At 35.8% G+C, this 19,277-nt stretch overlaps 1 protein-coding gene across 3 annotated transcripts in view; it reads left to right on the top strand.

Annotated features, from left to right (window-relative positions):
- KHDRBS3 (KH RNA binding domain containing, signal transduction associated 3) overlaps positions 1 to 18,795 on the top strand; it is a 90,496-nt gene extending 71,701 nt beyond the window's left edge. The window contains exons 8-11 of one of the 3 annotated variants that reach the window (XR_005630122.1): positions 11,074 to 11,132; positions 14,468 to 14,561; positions 15,993 to 16,049; positions 18,061 to 18,795. Coding sequence is in view for 1 of the 3 variants with exons in the window: in XM_039731510.1 (XP_039587444.1) it covers positions 11,074 to 11,132; positions 14,468 to 14,559 (151 nt within the window). In the remaining 2 variants the exon portion in view is untranslated. Of the gene's footprint in view, positions 1 to 11,073; positions 11,133 to 14,467; positions 15,077 to 15,992; positions 16,050 to 18,060 lie in introns of those variants that run through there. The other 2 variants (XR_005630121.1, XM_039731510.1) reach the window with 2 other exon arrangements.
- Positions 18,796 to 19,277: the final 482 nt, after the last annotated feature.

Raw genomic sequence — 19,277 nt, 5'->3', positions numbered from 1 at the left:
GTTTATTACGAAAATTCACCCAACAGTATTGTGGAGGAATCAAGAGGATTTAGTTGAATCTTCATTTAAAACTGTAGATTAAACATTTTCAGCCTGAAAACAATCTAGTTATTTTAAATCCCTGAAATAGACTTCAAATTGAGCCAAAGTGCTTTTGGTCCCTTAGTGACTCCGTACATGATCTGCACAAGTGTTTGCGAGGACAATAAGGAAATACGAGGCAAAGGGAAATGGATGCTAATAAATCAATTGTCTCTGTCAGCTCACTGTTTAATGTTCTCTAGAATACATAAGATTTATCACTGAGGAATTGTAGAATAATGGTGGTGTATGGAAACAAAGTCCACCAGGGAGATGTACTACATCATTTGGATTTAGCGCTGCCATCTGCTTAATGGCATTGAGATGACTACAGAGGTACTTATGATCAACCATTCATAGCAGTGACAGATGCTGCAGAGAGTTAACATGCCAGGGAATGAGGTTTGGTGCTGAAATCCAGATTATGTGGCAAGGTTGCTGAGAAAATTGGGCTGGGTTTCTTACCTCTCCAGTAGCATTAGAGGGTTTACTGTGTGCTTTTAGGTCTACTATCGAGAGAGGATGGTTAATACAGTTACTGTAGTGCACAAAATAATGGAAAAAACCCATCTGTCTGCTTCATGCACTCAGAAGTTTCAAAGAACTTCTTTAGGCTTGTCTGCTAGCATTTAAAATGGGATACTTTTCTTAGGAAAAAAAAAATAAAAGGTTTTTCTAGATTTGCAGAAGCAAACATATTCTATAACTTTTTGAAAGTTGTAAAGATGGTATGTGTGTTATAGTGCTGGACGCACGTGGGGATTGCTCCTTTTTGGGGAAAATGGATTTCTACTCTGGAAAATTTCTATTTTGTCTCGCTACAACAGAGATCAGAAGCCTAAACTATAAGAGGAACACTCTGTGTAGCTGTATGCCATTATCTGGTGAGGGACAATAATGAGTCATTTAAGTAGCAATGTCATTTTGTGTTTAATTATAATTCATAATTTTAAAAGTATTTTAGATATTCAGTTGAGGTGATCTCACCTTCACTCCGTTGCAGAATTTAATTTAAACACACACATAAAAATGGGACAATTCAGACTTGGAGAAATTGCTGGATTTGTTTACAGTTTTCTGCATTTACTTAATACTACTGTAGTTTTTTCTTGGCAACAACCATTTTGCCATTTACTTAAATAGAGTTTCTCAACTGCTCTTTGTGCATATCTAACAATAAATACTATCACTTCCAATCATACCAAAGTGTGATAAATTAAAATTCTTGTAAGTTGCTTGTGAGCCTTGGAGCCAGACAGTTAACCTAATCTGAGCTGAGGGAACTGGCAAGTTCTTTTTAATGTACCTAAGTTTATTCAGTGCCACTAAATTATTCTGTGTGTTGGGAAGTAAGTATTACACACTGTAACTTTGTTGGATCGTTTACTTAAATGCATAAAAACATAACTTCCCCTATGGTAAATCCTAGGCATGTTAAAAACATGGTGTCATGAATTATATAATTGTTCAGGTTGGAAAAGATCTCAAAGATCAAATAAAATTGTCAACAAAGCACCACCATGTTCACCACCAAACCATATCCCAGCTGCCACATCCACACTTCTTTTAAGATTTTCACTGTTTCTTGGGCAGCCTGTTTCAGTGCCTGACCACCCTTTCAGTGAAGGAATTTTCCCCAATATCCAGAGTTTCTCATATGGCAGAAGACCTTTCCACAGCCTCCTTTCAGGGAGTTGTAGGGAGTGATAAGGCTCCCCCTGAGTCTTCTTTGTCATCCATTACATTATTTACCATTTATTTCAAAAGTGACCGATTCAAGAAAAAAAATTGCTTTGTAATAAGGAAGACTATGCACAAAACCCCTGTGGTGTGAAAGGTTTGAGGAATTTTGTATTTGGCAGCTTGTGGTAGTTACCTAACAGTGGAGAAACTGGATGCTGGGTTGAAAAGGACTTAGAAAAACACCTTGAAATCCAGCAGTGGCTATTGTTCAACTGATGCTTGAAGCACGCAACTAAATTGTTTTTTCAAAAATCCTTCAAATCTCTTAAGTACTGATTTTTATATTATTCCAGAGGCACTTTAGTTACAAGAGAAGCTGATTCCTGGTATGTAGCTCTTGGAAATACCCTCCTCATTTCCCACTAGGAGCTCAAATTTTCAGGTGTTTTTTGAATCTATGCTTAGTAGTCACACAAAAGATGATGACATTCCTGTTTAATAGGAGAATTTTCATGAAGAGCTGAGCATATGGATTTGAAATTGGCTTATGGAGATGTTGCTATTGGTATTTGAAAGTTAATTGCTAACAGTTTGTTTGTGATGCTCAGTGTTTTAAATTTACATTGTTGAGTTTGTCAGCAATCATGCATTTCCAGGATGTATAAATATGCATTATATGCAAATGAGTGTCTGTTACTGTAGTTTTCCAAGATGTAATTCTCTCCATTTTAATGCTTGTAGCTGTTTGTATTTCATGCTTTGACTTATAAATCAAATCAGTCTCCAGGAGTTTGATTTCTGGGGATTGTGCAAAGGGTTGGCATTTTGTGTTGCTGTTGTTTATGAACACCTGGTATGTACCAGAGTGTACTGGAGGTTATAATTCTGCAAAATAAAGCCTTAAAGCATTAGCATAAATAAGCTAATGTAGCTTTTGAATGAAAATCCTGGCATGTGGTTTCCTGCTTAATTTTTGCTCTTACATTATTGAAAGAGATTTATTGCAAGTTTTTCAGATCTAATTTTTCAGGTTTGGATAGATGTTTTCTTTTTAATTACATGTTAAGATGTGACAAGGTAAACTATTCAGAAGTTCCTCAATAGCATAGATAGTTTTAACTGTGAATCTAGTATATTTTAATTTTTTTAATTGATTAAGAGAAATCTTGTCTGAAATGCCAGTAAAAGGGAATATCACTAAAATGATTTAGCTGTAGTGATGGAAAAAACACAAGCATATCTCATAGTGCACTCATAAAACTGGAAAAGGCTTTTTTGAATCCTCATGGTGAAACTGATAGATGGCTTCAGTGTTTAATAAATGTTAGGATTACTCTTAATCTGTACTAATTATAATCAATAAAATTCTTTTGGTTTTCTTCCTCATTTTGCTGTTAAATTTAAATGTGTCTGGTGTCTGTACCTCCTTATTTAGGAAACAAGTAAAAATGCATTTGAAAATAAATTTAGAAAACTGCTAGAAGAACTAATATGCAGGTGTTATAGTAGTAAAAAAAGCTGTAACATCAAATTACAAGTATTGAGAAATCAAGAAAAGTAATTTCATAAAATTATATTAATTTTGCATGATTGGTTTAATTTTACTTTGGTGATTTTACAGCATCTTAAACTGGATGGTTGAATTTCACAATACAATTAAAGAACATTAGTAGTTGGTAGGATTTTGATTACAGAAGTGAAACCACAAGGTCAAAGTGGATCTTCCAAGTCCAAAATAGGAAAAAACAATCATTTACAGGAAATATTTTTAAACTTGAAGTGCTGTGTTGTACCTGTTAGTGTAACTAGTGGAATCAGTCATAGTTTAAAAAAATCTTAATTATAGGAAAGCTTTGAATTAATTACAGTTTGTTTTAAAAATAAGGTTCTTTAAGATTGGAGGATGGAGGTAACAAAGAAGGGTGACTATCCAGTTGCCAGGCATCAGCAGGATGGTGTAGAAATGTGGTGGATATATGGGCTTTGGAGATAGAACATGGATAATCAATCTTACAAATTAAAGTTATTCATTTAGAAAGGACTTCTCAAACATCTCACATTATAATTAACTTCCCAGCAGTTTGATTAAGAGATACAGAGATGAGGAAAAGAGACTACTTATTCTCTCCAGACTAGAGAAAGGCCATTTTAAATTTACATTTGCAGACTAGGGCATGATATACAGATATATAGATAGATATATATATAGGGAAGACTCTTTTTTTCCCTGGTGTGGGGTGAAGAAGGAACTTCCCTGGAAATTCACACTTGGAAGCCAGTGCCTGTTAGCTGAATGAGAAATCAGGCTGCATCAGCTCAGAACGTGTTTTTGTCACAGAACATGTTTTTGTAGATGAAGATTTGACACTGTTTTGCTGGTTGACAGTCAACACACTTTGGCTGCTTACTAGCAGTAATTGGAAGTTGCAATTTTCTCTTTGAGTACCCTGTTGTATTCAGTTTGCTTTTCAAGGGAAGAAAAATCTTCCTTCTTTCTGTTGGTAAGGAAATACCTACTTAATTGGGCAACTAAAAATGGGAGATGGTTGCAGGAAAACTTTATAATGGTCTTAATTGTTTATCCTTGTATTTTATTTTAGTAGAAATATTGGGGGCTGTGAGTTGTGCTTTTAAGCACAATTTTGATATAGTTCAGATATAGATGGTGAAAAATAATGCATTACTAACCATCATAACCACATTTATCTCGGTATCATTGTATCATGCCTGCTGTATGTAAAGTACGTCAAATATCAATATGGATAGAAGTAGTGGAGCTCACATGAGGCCAGGAAATGAGTCCTGGCACTTAAATGGATTGAATTGTCCTTTGGAGGAAGAGTCCTGCCTTGCTGTACTTGGAGAGGCAAGGTTTGAACCCTGCTGGTGCAAAGGATGTTAGGGAAGTACTGGAAAGACCTTGAACATTGTAAAGCTTATGATCATGCAGCCCTGAAAACAATTAGACCTGAACTTTCTTTTACCAAATGTATTCCTTGATGTCACTTTCATTATTTTTGAATTATAGAAACCCATGGTGGTATGATAACTTTTCTCTCTTCAATTTCAATGTGTAAGGTCCCAAATTTTTAGAAAGGTGTTGAAAGTTGTACTGTTCCTTCAGTAAATTAAAAGTATAAGAAGCTATGATGTGAATCTTCTGGAGCAGTATTTGTGCTGATGGAATGGTGAGAAACCACTTGTGCCCTTTTTGAGGCCAGTGTGATAGAGGCAGTGTTGTCTTGCACTCCAGTCTGTGACAAGTGACATCGTTTTGGATCTCTGACAACGACATATGCAGAACTTGGGGGATAACCAAGAATTACCTGGAATAATACCCCAGATCTTTCCAGTATTGCAGTGAATAGTCTAAGGAAATTTTGGCTGATCTCTCTCATATATACACTGTTCTCTGCTGCTTCCACTGCCCAGATTAATCTTGTCTGTTGGGAGAGAAAGGGAAGAAAACATATTTTTCTGATGTTAATGTTGTGTCATGTCTTTTTTCTCCATTTAGCACCTGAAATATGGTACATACCTAGATAATTAAAGACTTCAAGTTTAGCTTGTTATGGTAGCAGTTCACACCCTGCTTTGCAAAGCAGACAGATGAGGTGTAGGGTGTCTGGGGCTTGGTTCTAATTCACCAGCCAAACCAAAATACTAAATTTATGCAACTTCAGTTTTTAGTTTTTCTGCTGGTACTTTCTTATTTAATGTAGTGAATTTTTGTCATTAATATGATTGGCATTTCTCATGTTCAGGGATGTTTTGTTGCTGTGTTCTATTCATAGTTTCAAGGTAAAGCTGTAGCTTCTGCTGCTGCTGTTCCTGAGAATTCTTATTTGTACCACGTGCTTCAGTCACCTCTTTTAATTGCCATTTTCCTTAACTCTCTTGAGAGGTGGCACATGAGAATGTAGCATGAAAAGACTAATTGAGTTGAGACAGCAATAACTGGACAATTCAGATGGTAAAACTGCTCTAGGCAACTGTGTAGAGTTCTGCCAGAAATACCTAGATAGGTCTGAGCTGGTAGATAGCACCAGAATGCAGATGCCTCTGAGGACGTTTCACTATTCAGAAGTGAAATTTCTCATTTCTGCCATAAAAAGTAATTTCTAAATAGTGATAGCTAAGGGGATCATTGAGAGGGCACTCTGGCCACCTTCTGGGATTACAGATAACACATCTGCTGTTTGTATGATCCATTTGAGAGTACAATAGGCTATAATTCAAGGAAGATTGTGTAGTTTCTCTGTATTTTTTAAAGTGTTTACATAGGGGTGTCAGTTTTTTTCTGAGATTATTATCTGTTTGACAGACATAAACTGAGCTGCAGGGATAAATATATGTACTAAAGAAGTCTCTACTAAATAGCAGAAAAATTAACTGGGTATTAACTGAAAATTTATCTACAAGATACAAGCAAAGATGTGGGTCTCCTCTTAATGCTCTGGATTTCTACTGTCCTGCTGTAAGCTGGGTTCCAGAATAGGGTGTTCTAGTGAGCCACAGAAGCATTGAGAACAGGTACCCAATGCTCAAGACATTACAGAGTTATGAGAAGCTTCACTGAAGTGATTGTTGTCTTGGACGCTCTTCCTGTTTGCTGTTGACAGATGCTTTTTGCTATCAGACGTAGCTGAGCGTGAAGATCTGACAGGAATGATGGAGAGAGGCTTGTTCTTATGCAAGAGTTCTCTTCAGATGTAATCATATCAGTCAGGGTCTAACATATAAGAACTGTTATTAGAGAGATCCTCATTTGCTTTTTCTGTTTTGTTGTTCTGTGCAACTCTGGGTGGAAGCACAAAGGGTGGTGCTTGTTGGAGCTTCGCTTGGCACAAAAGGAAACCTTGGTGTTTGCAAGGGTTTTAATGTCACTTTCTGAAACTGCCCTGGTTTCTGCCTAAAGGAATCAAAATTACTTCTGATACTCACGTGAAAAAGCTGAAATTTTTGGTCAGTTTTTTCATAAGCATTACTGGAAGCTGAACTGTTGGCCAAGGCTGTTTTTCATTAGAAGCCAAAGAAAGTTTCAGATCACTTGGTGCTTATACCAGGCTTGTCAGTGCTTAAGTCTGGGATTTTCCAGTAAACTAGGAGCTTTTAGTCAGAGACCTTTTAATCTTCCCTTAGCAAACAGGCTCCCTGCCATGCTGCTTCTGTTTCAAATGCAGAAATGTCATCATGCCCATTCTAAAAGATGCCTGTATCAAATGTAAAGAGCTGTGGCAATCACATTAATTAAGTGCAATATATTTTTGCTACTTTCGTGCATTTTTGGAAGTGCACTTGGACTGTGTGGTTGATCTGCCTGTTTTAGGCTTGTCCCAGAAATAGCCTAGTGACCTCTTCTGATATGGAATCACAGGATCATTAAGGTTGGAAAAGACCTCCCAAGATGAGTCCAATCTTTGACCAAACACCACCATGTCAACTAAACCACAGCACTCAGTGCCACATCCAGACATTTTTTGAACACTTCCAGGGATGGTGGCTCCATCACCTCCCTCAGCAGTTCATTCCAATGCCTGACCACCCTTTCAGTGAGGAAATTCTAACTGAAGTCCAACCTTAGTTTCCCTGGTACATCTTGAGGCCATCTCTTCTCATCCTGTCTCTGGTTGTCTGGGAGAAGAGACCGACCCCCCCAGGAAACAGTCTCTTTTCAGGAGCAATAAGGTCTCCCCTGAGCCTCCTTTTCTCCAGGTTTATGGCTAAACACACCCATCTCCCTCAGCTGTCCCTCACAGGACTGACTTTCCAGACCCTTCCCAGCTCTGCTGTCCTTCCTGGACACACTCTGGTGCCTCAGTGTCTGTCTTGTACTGAGGGACCCATGAGAGGTGGGTTGAAACCACTGTTGATATCTGTCCTAGGAGAATTTTTCAGTGTCTCTAGTCAGAATAACCTAATAGCAAATAAAGTATAAAAGGTCAATTTCCTTAAGACTTCACCATCATGTCGAGAGCAGTTATTCCTGTTTGGTTTTTGTAAACATTTGTTCATCAAGATATTTTCAGAAACAAATCAGCTTAGTAGAAAAGCCTGAGAAATTGAAGTAATTTTTCTTGGGACCTTTGAAGATTTATGTTGAATACCTCTAATTTTAAGTATTTTAAGATACTTCTCACAGTGATTCTAGAGAAATGGCAGGAAGCTTCCCAGTCCTCTGGTTTACTAAATAAAGCCATAGAGAAGCATTTCTGTTTCATCAGCTGTGCTGTGCTAGAGTCTGAGCTTGCTCCTTTCTGTCTGAAGCTTTTTCTCTTAACACAGAAAACAGGCTCTTCCCTGGCCTTACTTACACTATTTAAGCCTCATTTCACACTTCTTCTGAGCATTGTAGGATTACTGCCCAGCCCTCAGCAATTAGAAACAACGTACTTAGATTTATTGTTGTTTTCTAATCCTGACATAACATTAAGTGGTTTCAAGTTTTTATGCTGACATGGAAAATCAAAGCAATTTTTCTTTGCCATCTCGGTCTTCTCTCTTGTCAGCCCAAAGCCATTATGCTGGAATGGGAATACAAAATAAGCTAAAAGAAGGGATATAAGCAAAAGAACTGTGTGTACAAGATATCTGAATCACAGCTGATTCTCCAGTGTTAATTGCACTTGTACCATTTACTTGATGGTTAGGAAGATTCTTGGCAACTGAGCTGAATATAGCATGGAATCCAATTATTTATCTAAAATAGTAGATGCATAGGATATGAGAAAAATAAAGAAAGTGGTTTTATGAAGGCAATTCACATATGAAAACAAAACTCCAAGCATAATCCTTATCTAGCCTTGTTGGGTTCAAAAAGGAAGAATCCATGTCATGTTTTCTCCTTTTTTTTGTGAAAAGATGGAGTCACGTGAGATAAAGAAGAAAATTAACTGAGTTTGTGGATTTTTTTTTTTCAGTTTTTTTAGATTTCTGTGAGACAAAGTGAAAGGAAGAAGGGCAACCTGAGCTACCTGGTTAGTGGAAGGTGTCCCTGCCCATGGAATTAAGTGATGTTTATGGTCCCTTCCAACATGACCCTTTCTGTGATTCTGTGAAAAGGCCTTTCATTGCAGAGTAATCCATTAAGGGAAATAAAAAGCTTAATATTCTTCAGTCAGACTGCTAAGATGTCAGAGAATATATATAAAAAGCCTAAATGTAAAGGATGATTTTAAAGCAAAAATGTGTATTATATCTTCTGTCCACAAGAAGAATTATTTAATGTAGCTACTGAAGTCTTTGCAGCAGAAATTAACTAAACTATCTCAGTTATCTCAGTTAATGAGTTAAAATGTACAATTTAGAAGTTTAGCGTTGCTTTAGGGTGCTTTGAATAAGCTTGCTTTTTGCAGGCAGTATGCTTTCCTTTGGGTTTTGAAGTTTTCTCATCTGAAGCTTTGGGTGTGTTTACCACAGAGTTGACTGGAAAATGTTGGCATTATTCATGGAACATGAATGAAGTAGAGCAGGGAGTATTGAATTGCATTGGGCAAGTTTCCTTCCCATTGTACCTTGTACTTTTCAGACAGATGATTAATTTTGAAGGGTTTGTCTGTTAATAAAGCTGAGTTGTATGTGTACTCTCAGTATAAGTGAAAGGTTCCTTCCTTTGTGGTGTTTATTTGTTTTGCAGTTTGTGTGCTCTAAAGTGAGTCATTTTTTTGTTTAATAGATGTATTAGATCTATGAAATGGGACTCCACAAAGTCATTCTGACAGGATTGACAGAGCTCAGCTGCTGTAGACTTCTAAACTTGATCACAGTCTTAAAATAAATAAGTTCTGTGTGGAAGGATAGTGAATGTCAGTTTTCAGTTCATTGTCAGAATAAAGACTTTTATGACTGGCTGCTACAGGGAAAAATACTTCTTATTCAAACTTTGCCTTTATTCTGAGATCCTCATCACCTGAGAAACCATAGAGAAGTTTTTGTAGGGATAATTCTTTGTGGGTCTTCAAAGTGCAGTGGGTTAAGTTTTTGTTTAGGAAGTATTATACCAGCAATAAAAAATACTCATCCAGTCTTTTTAGATATACATTCATACACACCAAAACTGGTTTGTTTTTTTTTTCTGTCCTGGTTATTTAGAGGAGTTTAAAATGTTTAGTTTAAGGGAAAAAAAAAAAAAGAAGAAACCAAAAATAAACACAAACTGAAGCACAACAAAGTCTTTTGTCAGTTCAGAAGTAATTGTGATGTGTTGTTTGTTTTATATAAATGCTTTACCTGCTAATTCATGTTAAGGCTATAAATGGTTTATTTTCACTCTGGTGTTTATTTTGTTAGCAATCAATTTAATGTTAGGAACATTTTGTCAATATCAGTAATTACTTGCTAGTGATCATTTATTAGTGGTTTCCTTCTCACTCGGGAGGTGATTCTATGAAAAGGTATTTCCTTGCTGTATAAATTCATTAAAGGGAAATAAAAAGTTTAAGAGTCTACTGATCTGGTAGCATCATTTCATAGAGTATTTTCCAGATATTGTCAGCTCTGAGTCTGGCTGTGGTTAGAAAGAAAAGGAAAATAACTATTTAGGCACTTGCTTTTCATATCCCACAAACTGTGTTAAAGACTACACATAGCTAGACTTGGATGAAATGTGAGAGCATAGTGGAATGATGTGTAATAAGGGCTGTTCTTCAGTTTCCATTCAGGGGTCTTAACACAAATATAAAAACCATTATGAAAGGGACGACTGATTTAGGCTGTGATTATGGTATTCATCCACACTTTTGATTCCTAACAACTACAGATTAATCTTTTAAGGTAGTTCCTATTGTCATTTCTTCCTGTTAAAATGATAGCCTTTATATTTGTGTTCTGCTGTCTTGTTTTGAAGACACTGGAACTTGTACACACACAGCAGTTTTATAACCTTCCAATCACCAAATATTTGCCTTTTATTGCATTCTTATCAGTGAATTTGAAGATACAAAAGCAAAATATTAGTAATTGACAAAAAGGAATTTATAAGATGAATGAATTGGTTCAGTACCCACATCTCGATTTTTTTCATTAACAGTTGTAAGATCTTTAACTTTCCCAACTATAATTTTAAATGGAAATTTTCCACATCCATTTACAATATGGATGAGTAGCCAAGTAATGAAAAAAAAATCCTGAATGAAATTAAATATAGTTTCTAATCAATAAGCAAGCAGGACATCAGTTGTCACTGCCACGCGGATACTTACCTTAGGGCATGTGCTATGTCCTTCAAGCTCTCTTTTTGGAGGTAGAATGTGTAATTATTTCTTCTCATGTTTTCTTTCCTGCTCTCTCCATGCCCCTCCTGCCCTGCAGTGGAGCAGATTACTACGACTATGGCCACGGACTGAGTGAAGACACCTACGACTCCTATGGTGAGTGGCTTTAGCAGCTCAATCACTGCAGCAACAGACTCTTGGCAAAAAAAAAAAAAATCATAATGAAAGGATAATTTCTGTGAGGCAAGGCTTAGTCCTGGTAATGGCTGCTCAGGGATTCCTGAGATGTCACAGAGCTCCTTGTGCGCTTATTGAGAAAAATGCCCTCTGTGGTCTGTTAGCTAAAGCAGTCATGGGAAACTAAAACCAAAGATGTAGAGAAAATAAAACTTAAATCAGGAAGCATGCTGCTTTTTCATGTCACATTCAATAAGATTTAAGAAAAAAATGGGGGTGGAGGACCTTTTTCCAGGAGCTTTTGGCTGCCAAAAGCAAATGCTTGTGGTGTGGCACAGCTTGCATTGAGACTTGGTACAAGGTAGGAATCTGCTGAAGCTCCCAGCTGAATTAGGGCCTAATTGAGTGTGGTTTAGCCTTGTATGATGCTTTTGTTTTAATTCATTTTCATGCATCAGTCCTGGGAAATCAAGCAGGGAGTCATTATGTAAAGGTTAGGGAAGCACTTTAGGTAGCTAATAGACATGAGGGCAGGGGGTTACAGAGACAAAACAATGCATAATGAAGCAAAAAAAACCCCATGCCAATGTAAAGATCACTTTTTTCTTCTTTTTTATTTTTTTTTAATATACAAGTGTGATAGTGACAGATTTAATTAAAGAAATCTGTTACGGGTTAGAAGCATAAAGCATTTTAAAAGGCACCTTTGATTAAGGGATAAATGATAAGTCTCTGGCTAGAGATCAGAGAAATACAATCTAGGTCTCTCAAATCTCAAACATTTGAGGATTGTTAGTAACCTGTGTAAAAGATGTGACTCTGAGTGAGGAATGCTTCAATGACTTTAGAGCTCTTGAAATTTTTGGAGGTCTGTTTCTTCAACTCCATGTGGAAGTGTTTCCTGCTTGAAACTAAAATGACCTTAACTAAGTTGTGATAAATGCACCAAATGCAGTAGTTTGCCCAACATATCTGCTTAAACTAATTATTTTGCTTAAGGAGAAAGACAGTTCATCAAAAGCAGAGATCACTTGAAATTCCTCTGTGCCCCAATATTTTCAGTTGGTGTTGATAGATATATAGCTTAAATCTTTATTTCAGCATTAAAATAAACTGTTTCCCATTATAAACCTGGTATTTCTAAGACTATTTCAGTAATGCAAAATTCATGGGGAAAAAATGTATGAAACTGCTTAATGTAGATAGACTGATGGGGAGAGATATTGATTGCAATATTTAAGGTTGAAAATATGGATTTTTCATTGCTTTTGCATTTAAAATTGGTTTTCTATTTATCAAAGCACAGCCACTCAGAATATTAAGTGGTGTATTTATTCAAGTTGAAAGAAAGACTATAAATACCTTGAAGAATGATTATGGGTTGCAGCCACTGTAGTTTTTGCTCATATAAATAGTTATACGCTTTATTTCTTAAGTATATCCCTTAAAAGCAGAGTTAGAGATTAGTAACCATCTTCACTACATGTAAAGAAGAACATTAGATGCCTCAAAATAAGTAACACTGCCTAGTGAGCAGGTAGTTGTCTAGTGCTGGCTGGGAGGAAATTCAGATTCCCAGGTGGTATATCAACTTTTCCTTTGAGAAACTGAGGTAACAATCCAGAAGATGTAGGAAGAATATCAGTGTTTTTAGGATTTGGAGCCCTGAACAGCACCAAAATGAACTCGGAAACAGTTCATTTCTGTTTCAACTGTTTTCTTGTTTCAAGTGTTAGACCTGTACAATTTACCCTGCTAATTTGATCAACTGCTTGAAAAAGAGCAACTGTTCCCCTTAAACTGTAACCAAGACTTCTCTTTTAATTTAATCAGTTCTTGCAGCAGTGTTTTAAAGCTAGGATATTTTTAATTCCTACCTCTCAGTCAGCTGCCAGTACTATTAGGCTCAGGGTCTTTTTTAATGTAAACCTTGCTTTCTGTGTGATGAAGAAGCACAAGAGGTTATTACCAGATGCCCCTGGAAATCACCTGAGGTGAAAGTTTAATTCTTTCAGCCTTTCACCAAATTTGAACTTGTTCCTTTTACCTCCTAGGCAAATGTCCTGACCACCTGGGTATGATTTATAGCCTGGACTCTGCAGGCAGCCACCTACCATCTACATTATTAAAAAGTAGTTAGGATGAGGCTTCTGTGAAGGGATTGTGAAACTGAACCCTTGACATATGGGATCCTTGTCATCTAATTTCAGATATCTCATGTCAGAGCAAGTTACCTCAGCATTCAAATTGCAGGGGTTCTTTGAGTTCTTTTTTTAAAGACAAAGTGATGTCTGCATTTATTCTGCCATACATTTGTAGTCTGCCTTTGTTGTCTGGATTGCATTGGGTTCACTGGAAGACCTGTCTGTTTAGGGCAGGACAGTTCAGCAAAAATAAGTATGGAAACACACATACTGTTTTCATATCTGTTTTCTTTTGGGGATTTTTTTTTGTTGCTGCTTTTTTGTGTTCTTGCAGATGTGACATAGTACTCTGATTTGTTTTCATCATTAAAGCGTACCTAAGTACTGTTTCCTTATACTCTGCATTTAATTCTGTTTTCCTTTTTGCAACTGCCTGGCATAGTAGGTCTGACTCTCATTTAAGATAATAACTTTTACTACTTTTTTAAAATATTTATCACTATTAAAAGGTGGTAGGATTATGAATCATTAAATACAGCACAGGCTTTTTTTTACACAGTTATTTTATATCCAAATTTCAAACAACCAATGTTACTTGTCTTTTTAATATTTTTTTTTAAAATCTGCCCTCCTATTTCTTGCATTTCAGAGGAGGTGTATGTTTACCTCCAGAGAAATGGAATATTGGCCCTAGCATGCTAAAAGCCACAGGTGTTTGTAGTGATACTTGAGGCTTGGTTTGCATGTTTGAATTAGGCCTAAATTGGCACTGATGCAGAGAAACTTATTTCTGAGAACAGCTTATTTCCTTATACATAATTCATACCTTCCATTCATTTCATCCCATTGCAATTATTGGTGTGTCTGCTACAGGAGCTGACATTTCTGTGCATTTGCAACAAGCAGGTCCAGCTGAATTTCCACAGCTGTAAATATTTTGGCCATTAGCCTGTCATGTTCCCTGGTCCTGTGTGCTGAGAAATCACTGTGGGATGGCTCAGATAGATGTGCTGTAGCCAGATTTCTTGTTTCAAGTGTTAGACTTGTACACCTTGGTTTCTGTAAACAGAATGTGGCTGTTTGATTCACAGATAAGAAAAATTACTTTCAGCATCTGAAAATGTTGGAAGGGCTCTGACCATATTTTCTTCTTTTCTTTTTTCCTTGTAGGGCAAGAAGAATGGACCAACTCACGACACAAGACACCTTCTGCAAGGACAACAAAAGGAGTCTACAGAGACCAGCCATATGCCAGATACTGATTGTACTGTCTGATGTTGTGAAATATCCAATCTCCACCAGTCCTGTATACTGTTCAAAGTAATTTTTTCTATGAACAATCCCTTTTTATTAACTCAAAGTGCATAAAATTCTGAATGGATGGACTGAACTTAAAACATTTTGTTGAAAGAACAACCTGGACAGAAAGATATGTAAAACAAGGAACTTTGTTATTTCCAAACTGTGTTTGAAAAAATAGGTGATCAAAAAAATAACCTTTGATTAACTAGTGTTAAACAAAAAATAGGTTTACTAAATACGTTAGTCCATTCTTTTTAACATAAGTGTAACCTTTTATTTTAAAGGTTTTCAACAATTTAGTTTTTAGCTTTTATTTTCAGCCATTTGCTAGATTTTCTCTTTGCAAACATGCGTAAAAAGGGAAGCAAACTACAAATGCGAATAATGTGGTATTTTGTAACTCAAGTCTTGAAATGTTCTGTAGTGTTAAGCAAAGTTTTACCCTTGCTTGATACTAAATAAACTTTTGAAAGAAAATCAGTGTGTGTGAGATTAATTTTATGCTTTATCTTATAATAAAACTTCATAAATAGTAGTAAACAGGGAGAAGTGTTTAACAGTGATCAGCATAAAAGGATCATATTAAACATTGTGCAACTTCTTTTAAAACAAAATGGTTTAAACTTAAATGTATCTCTCTATATACTCACAGTAGATATAAATGCTGGTTAAAATCTCCAAATGGTATGGATCTGCTTGAGTGCCACATTAAATCAAAATACTTTTGTTTAAAAATGGTTTAAAATAGCTAATGAATTTTCTGGAAAAAGATGTGACTAGTTTTCACCTTGTTGAGCATTTTTTCACTAGTGCAACTTTGGAATTTTTATGAGAATTTTGGTACCTTAATGACCACTTCGCTCCGTGCTGGAAGCAATAAACACAAAGCTTTTAAAGACTTTCTGACTTGACTAATTGAGGTCGCATTCGTCAGAGGCAGAGGATGTGTAACCCTTAAAACGGTCTTCATTTGCAAAGGTAAATAAATCAAATAAGATTTTAATCTCACTTAAGTTATCTTAATATAACCAATAAAAACAGGGAGGGCTACAACTTAGAAAGTTTCATTTTAGAATGTAGGAAATACTTGTGAGGACACCTAAATTATCATTTTAAAACGTTTAATTTGTATTAGTCATCTAAAAAGCCTTAGCTTAGCTAGTTAAATTTGGACAAACTATTCCCTATTAAACAACTGTAAAACCTCATAACCAATAGTTTGTAATATATTATTTTCCCATAAATTCTAGTAACTTAAACATTGCAAATGTTATCTAAAGCTTTTTTTAAGCATTGTTTCTATTAATTACAGTTTGATTTGCATTGTTTTCTTTAATTTTTATTTGAAATTCTTTGAAATTTAGTAAAAACATTTTTTTTCCTCTCTTGTCAGGAAACTCACCTCCTTGGACAGCCAAGAGAACAAAAACCCTAATCTTCTGATGCTTTGGTAGGTATCTTTACTCAACTCTGAAATTATTAGATAATGGAATACTTAGATAATATTTGATCAGGTCCTTAATTCTGCACAAAGCTTTAAGTTGTGTGTCACTGTCTGAGTTCAATTCTGGTAGAAAAGCAACAGCTTTAAACTTCCATTAATCAGGACCTTAAGCTGTCACAGTGTGTGGACACTCCCCTGGCAGTTTATTGAAAGGTGTGCATAACTTTGGCAGCATCACAAACAATTAAGTCTTTGATTGGACGGGGGAAACTGAAGAAACCAAATGTAATTTGATGCTTGTAGTTTTCAAATAGGAATTTAAAACTCTAATCTGGTCAACAAACATGTCTAAAATATGAAAAATACATTTTGTAACCTGATGTTCAAAGCAGGCATTTCTGCACAAGTAGCAGACTGATTTCTGGCATTAATTGAAGGAGAACAAATCCATTAAGAAACATTAGCTGAAGAATAGCTGGCTCTACTGTTTCTGGTCAATTCAATATATAAAGTAAGAAATAATTTAACTGTATTTATGCTCAGATGGTGTGTATTTTAAATAAAACAGATTTCTTTCTACTTGGAATGGTAATTCTTCCTGCTAACCTCATGATCTCAGTGTTTTTAGTTGACAAGGCTCAGATAAATAGAGCTTTATACTGTGAAATATTGCATAAGTTGCACTGCCTCTGTGTACTGCAGTAAATTTAAGAGGCTGCTGTCACAGGCTAAAGGAACCCTTTTGTACACACAAAATGGCTTTAGAACTGTTTTGAGCGTTTTAAGGGCTTAAATCAAAGGACTCTAAGAGTAGGAGAGCTTCAAGAAGATTTCTCCCCTTTGGGGCTCAGAGGGGAAAGATTTAATACCAGCTGCTAGAATTGCTGTGGCAAAACTGAATATATAAATATCTTTTAAAGATATTTATAACAATTGGCACAATCTCGCCTTCTGGTCACATCTTAAATCATATAATAAGATGAATTTCATAGAAAGTGTTCATCTGCAAACATCATGAATTATTTTAAATAGAATGAAACTTCAGGGGTTGAAACTAAAATACCTAGTAGCAAGGGTGGCTAATAGATAAATATGTGAATCAGAAGTGGATTCAGTATTCTGTATTGTTTATCCAACTCTCTTTCATTTAATGCCATATGGATGAGGATGAACGTGTGATCAGCATGTGTTATTTCTGCCACTTCTCTGCTACTCTGCCCTGAAGTCCTACAGAACCTTAAATTGTTTTAGATTCCCTTTGGGGTAGATAAATGTGTCTCCCTGATAACAGAGGCTCTAAGTGCACCACTGAATGATTACCATGTGAATGAAGTCTTCCTTCTTCCAATGCTCTACATCTTATTTCTCCTAAGAAAATGTGTATCCATGCCTCTTCAAAGAAAAAAAAGTATCAATTCTCATGTCCTATGTGTGCACAATAAACTACATCAGTTCAAACAAATGGTATCGGATATTCTTCAAAACTATATTTTTGCAGTGCAAAACTTATCTTGGCATTTCCTCAAATAACATGCACTAGCATTGTTCTGCTATTGCATTTCTCTTGTGGGCACTTTTGTTTTTCTGTGGAGTAATCTCCTAAATTAAATCAATTTGATTCTGAGCAGAGGGAAAAATAATCTAAAAAGGTCTCTACATGAAAGAAAACCACTGTAGAAGGCAGCCTTCTTTCCATTGTGACAAACTTAGAAGTGTGTTTTCATTCTAGTAGAGTTTTGCACTCTGACACTGGCCTGTTACTGTATCTTACTGGTCAAAAAAGTAATGTTAATGGTCATAATTAGTCATATCAATAATTTGCCTTTATTGAATCTTCTTCTAAAATTTCCACTGAATTTCAGTGATAGCAGTTTCTGCAATGCTTGCCTAGATCCACATACATTTATTATATGCATAATTGTCTGATTCCTCTACTTGCAGTTTGACAGGCTTCAGAGAATTCATGATGTCTAGTCTCAAGATATATACAAATAAAGTGTATTTTGCTCTTTTTCAGGAACTTCTGCCATGTTAATTATGGACTGCTTAGAGCACTGTACTTACCTTGTATGCTCAGACACTGACGAGAACGAGTATGAGAATCCTGCTCATCATTTCTTGTATGAAAGCCTTAAAGTGTGATACAGCATACACTTTTTAAAAATAATTGTATATTGAAATTCTTAACTGTATAGTGATGCAACAATGTTTTATTTGGAGCTCAATAAAGAATTTCCATCTAAGTTCCTGTTACAAAGCAATAATGTGACCTCCTTTTCTTTAGTGACTCTTTTTAGCCTTATGCAGCAAGTGTGAGAGAGTGTGTGAAGTCTCATGACTAGAACTTAAATGCTTCTGGAAATAGCTTGTCTAATGTATGGACAACATGGATAAGTTAAAATGAAGATTAGTGTTTTCTGCTGAAGCTTTTTTTAATAGCTAATTGTAAACAAGTCTGCTCCAGACAAGACTCTTGGGTAGATATAATGCTCCAACTTCCATTTCTTTCAAAAACTTGTATAACAAGAAGTGTTTAATCCCTATCAATTATAGTATGCTGCTTATTCTCTTTCACTTGGTGTTTGATGCTTAGAAATCTTTTCTCTAATACACAGTCACAGGTTTTCTAGTAGTAGAGTCTTGGATGAGAATTTTACACCTTGATAAATCTTGTATCCAACAATCATGGTTCCTCAATGCTTTCTGTTTTATATTAATTGTGATTGTGATAATTTGTAGCAGAAATAAAGTTCTGGTAATTTATTTTCTTTTGTTCTTTTTTATAAATACTGCTTGCACAGCACATGTGCCCCATTCATAATTATGGTTCCATCAGATGCATTTTGCTTCGCTGAATCACAATTTATTGCCAACAAAAGTATAATTTGGTTCTGTGTTGTTGCTGTTTTGAACATAAACAATACCACTTGACAGTTTCACACCAAAATGCTGCCTCTTCAACAGGTTTTCATAACTTCTAATTCCATATACTGACTGCTGAAAAATATCTTGGAATTTGTGGGGTTGTGGATAAAAATAAGATTTCCTATTAACTGTGGCACCAAGCTAATTATCTTGAGTAAGGCAGTTTTTAATAGACTTAGTAAGCTGACCATTAAAAAGTTTGTATGTTTAACCTCTGAATATTTAAGGTGATTTTGTCAGTTAATCTCACCATCTGGAGAGGTTTTCCCTGCCTTCATTTCTCACAGTGCTAAAACTGCATTTCTAAAC

This window comes from Passer montanus, unplaced genomic scaffold (genome assembly GCF_014805655.1).
Source record: "Passer montanus isolate IOZ18808 unplaced genomic scaffold, ASM1480565v1 scaffold78, whole genome shotgun sequence".
In the NCBI taxonomy this organism is placed as follows: Eukaryota; Metazoa; Chordata; class Aves; order Passeriformes; family Passeridae; genus Passer; species Passer montanus.
Note: the sequence above shows the minus strand (reverse complement) of the source record. Positions and strands in the feature narration are given on the sequence as shown.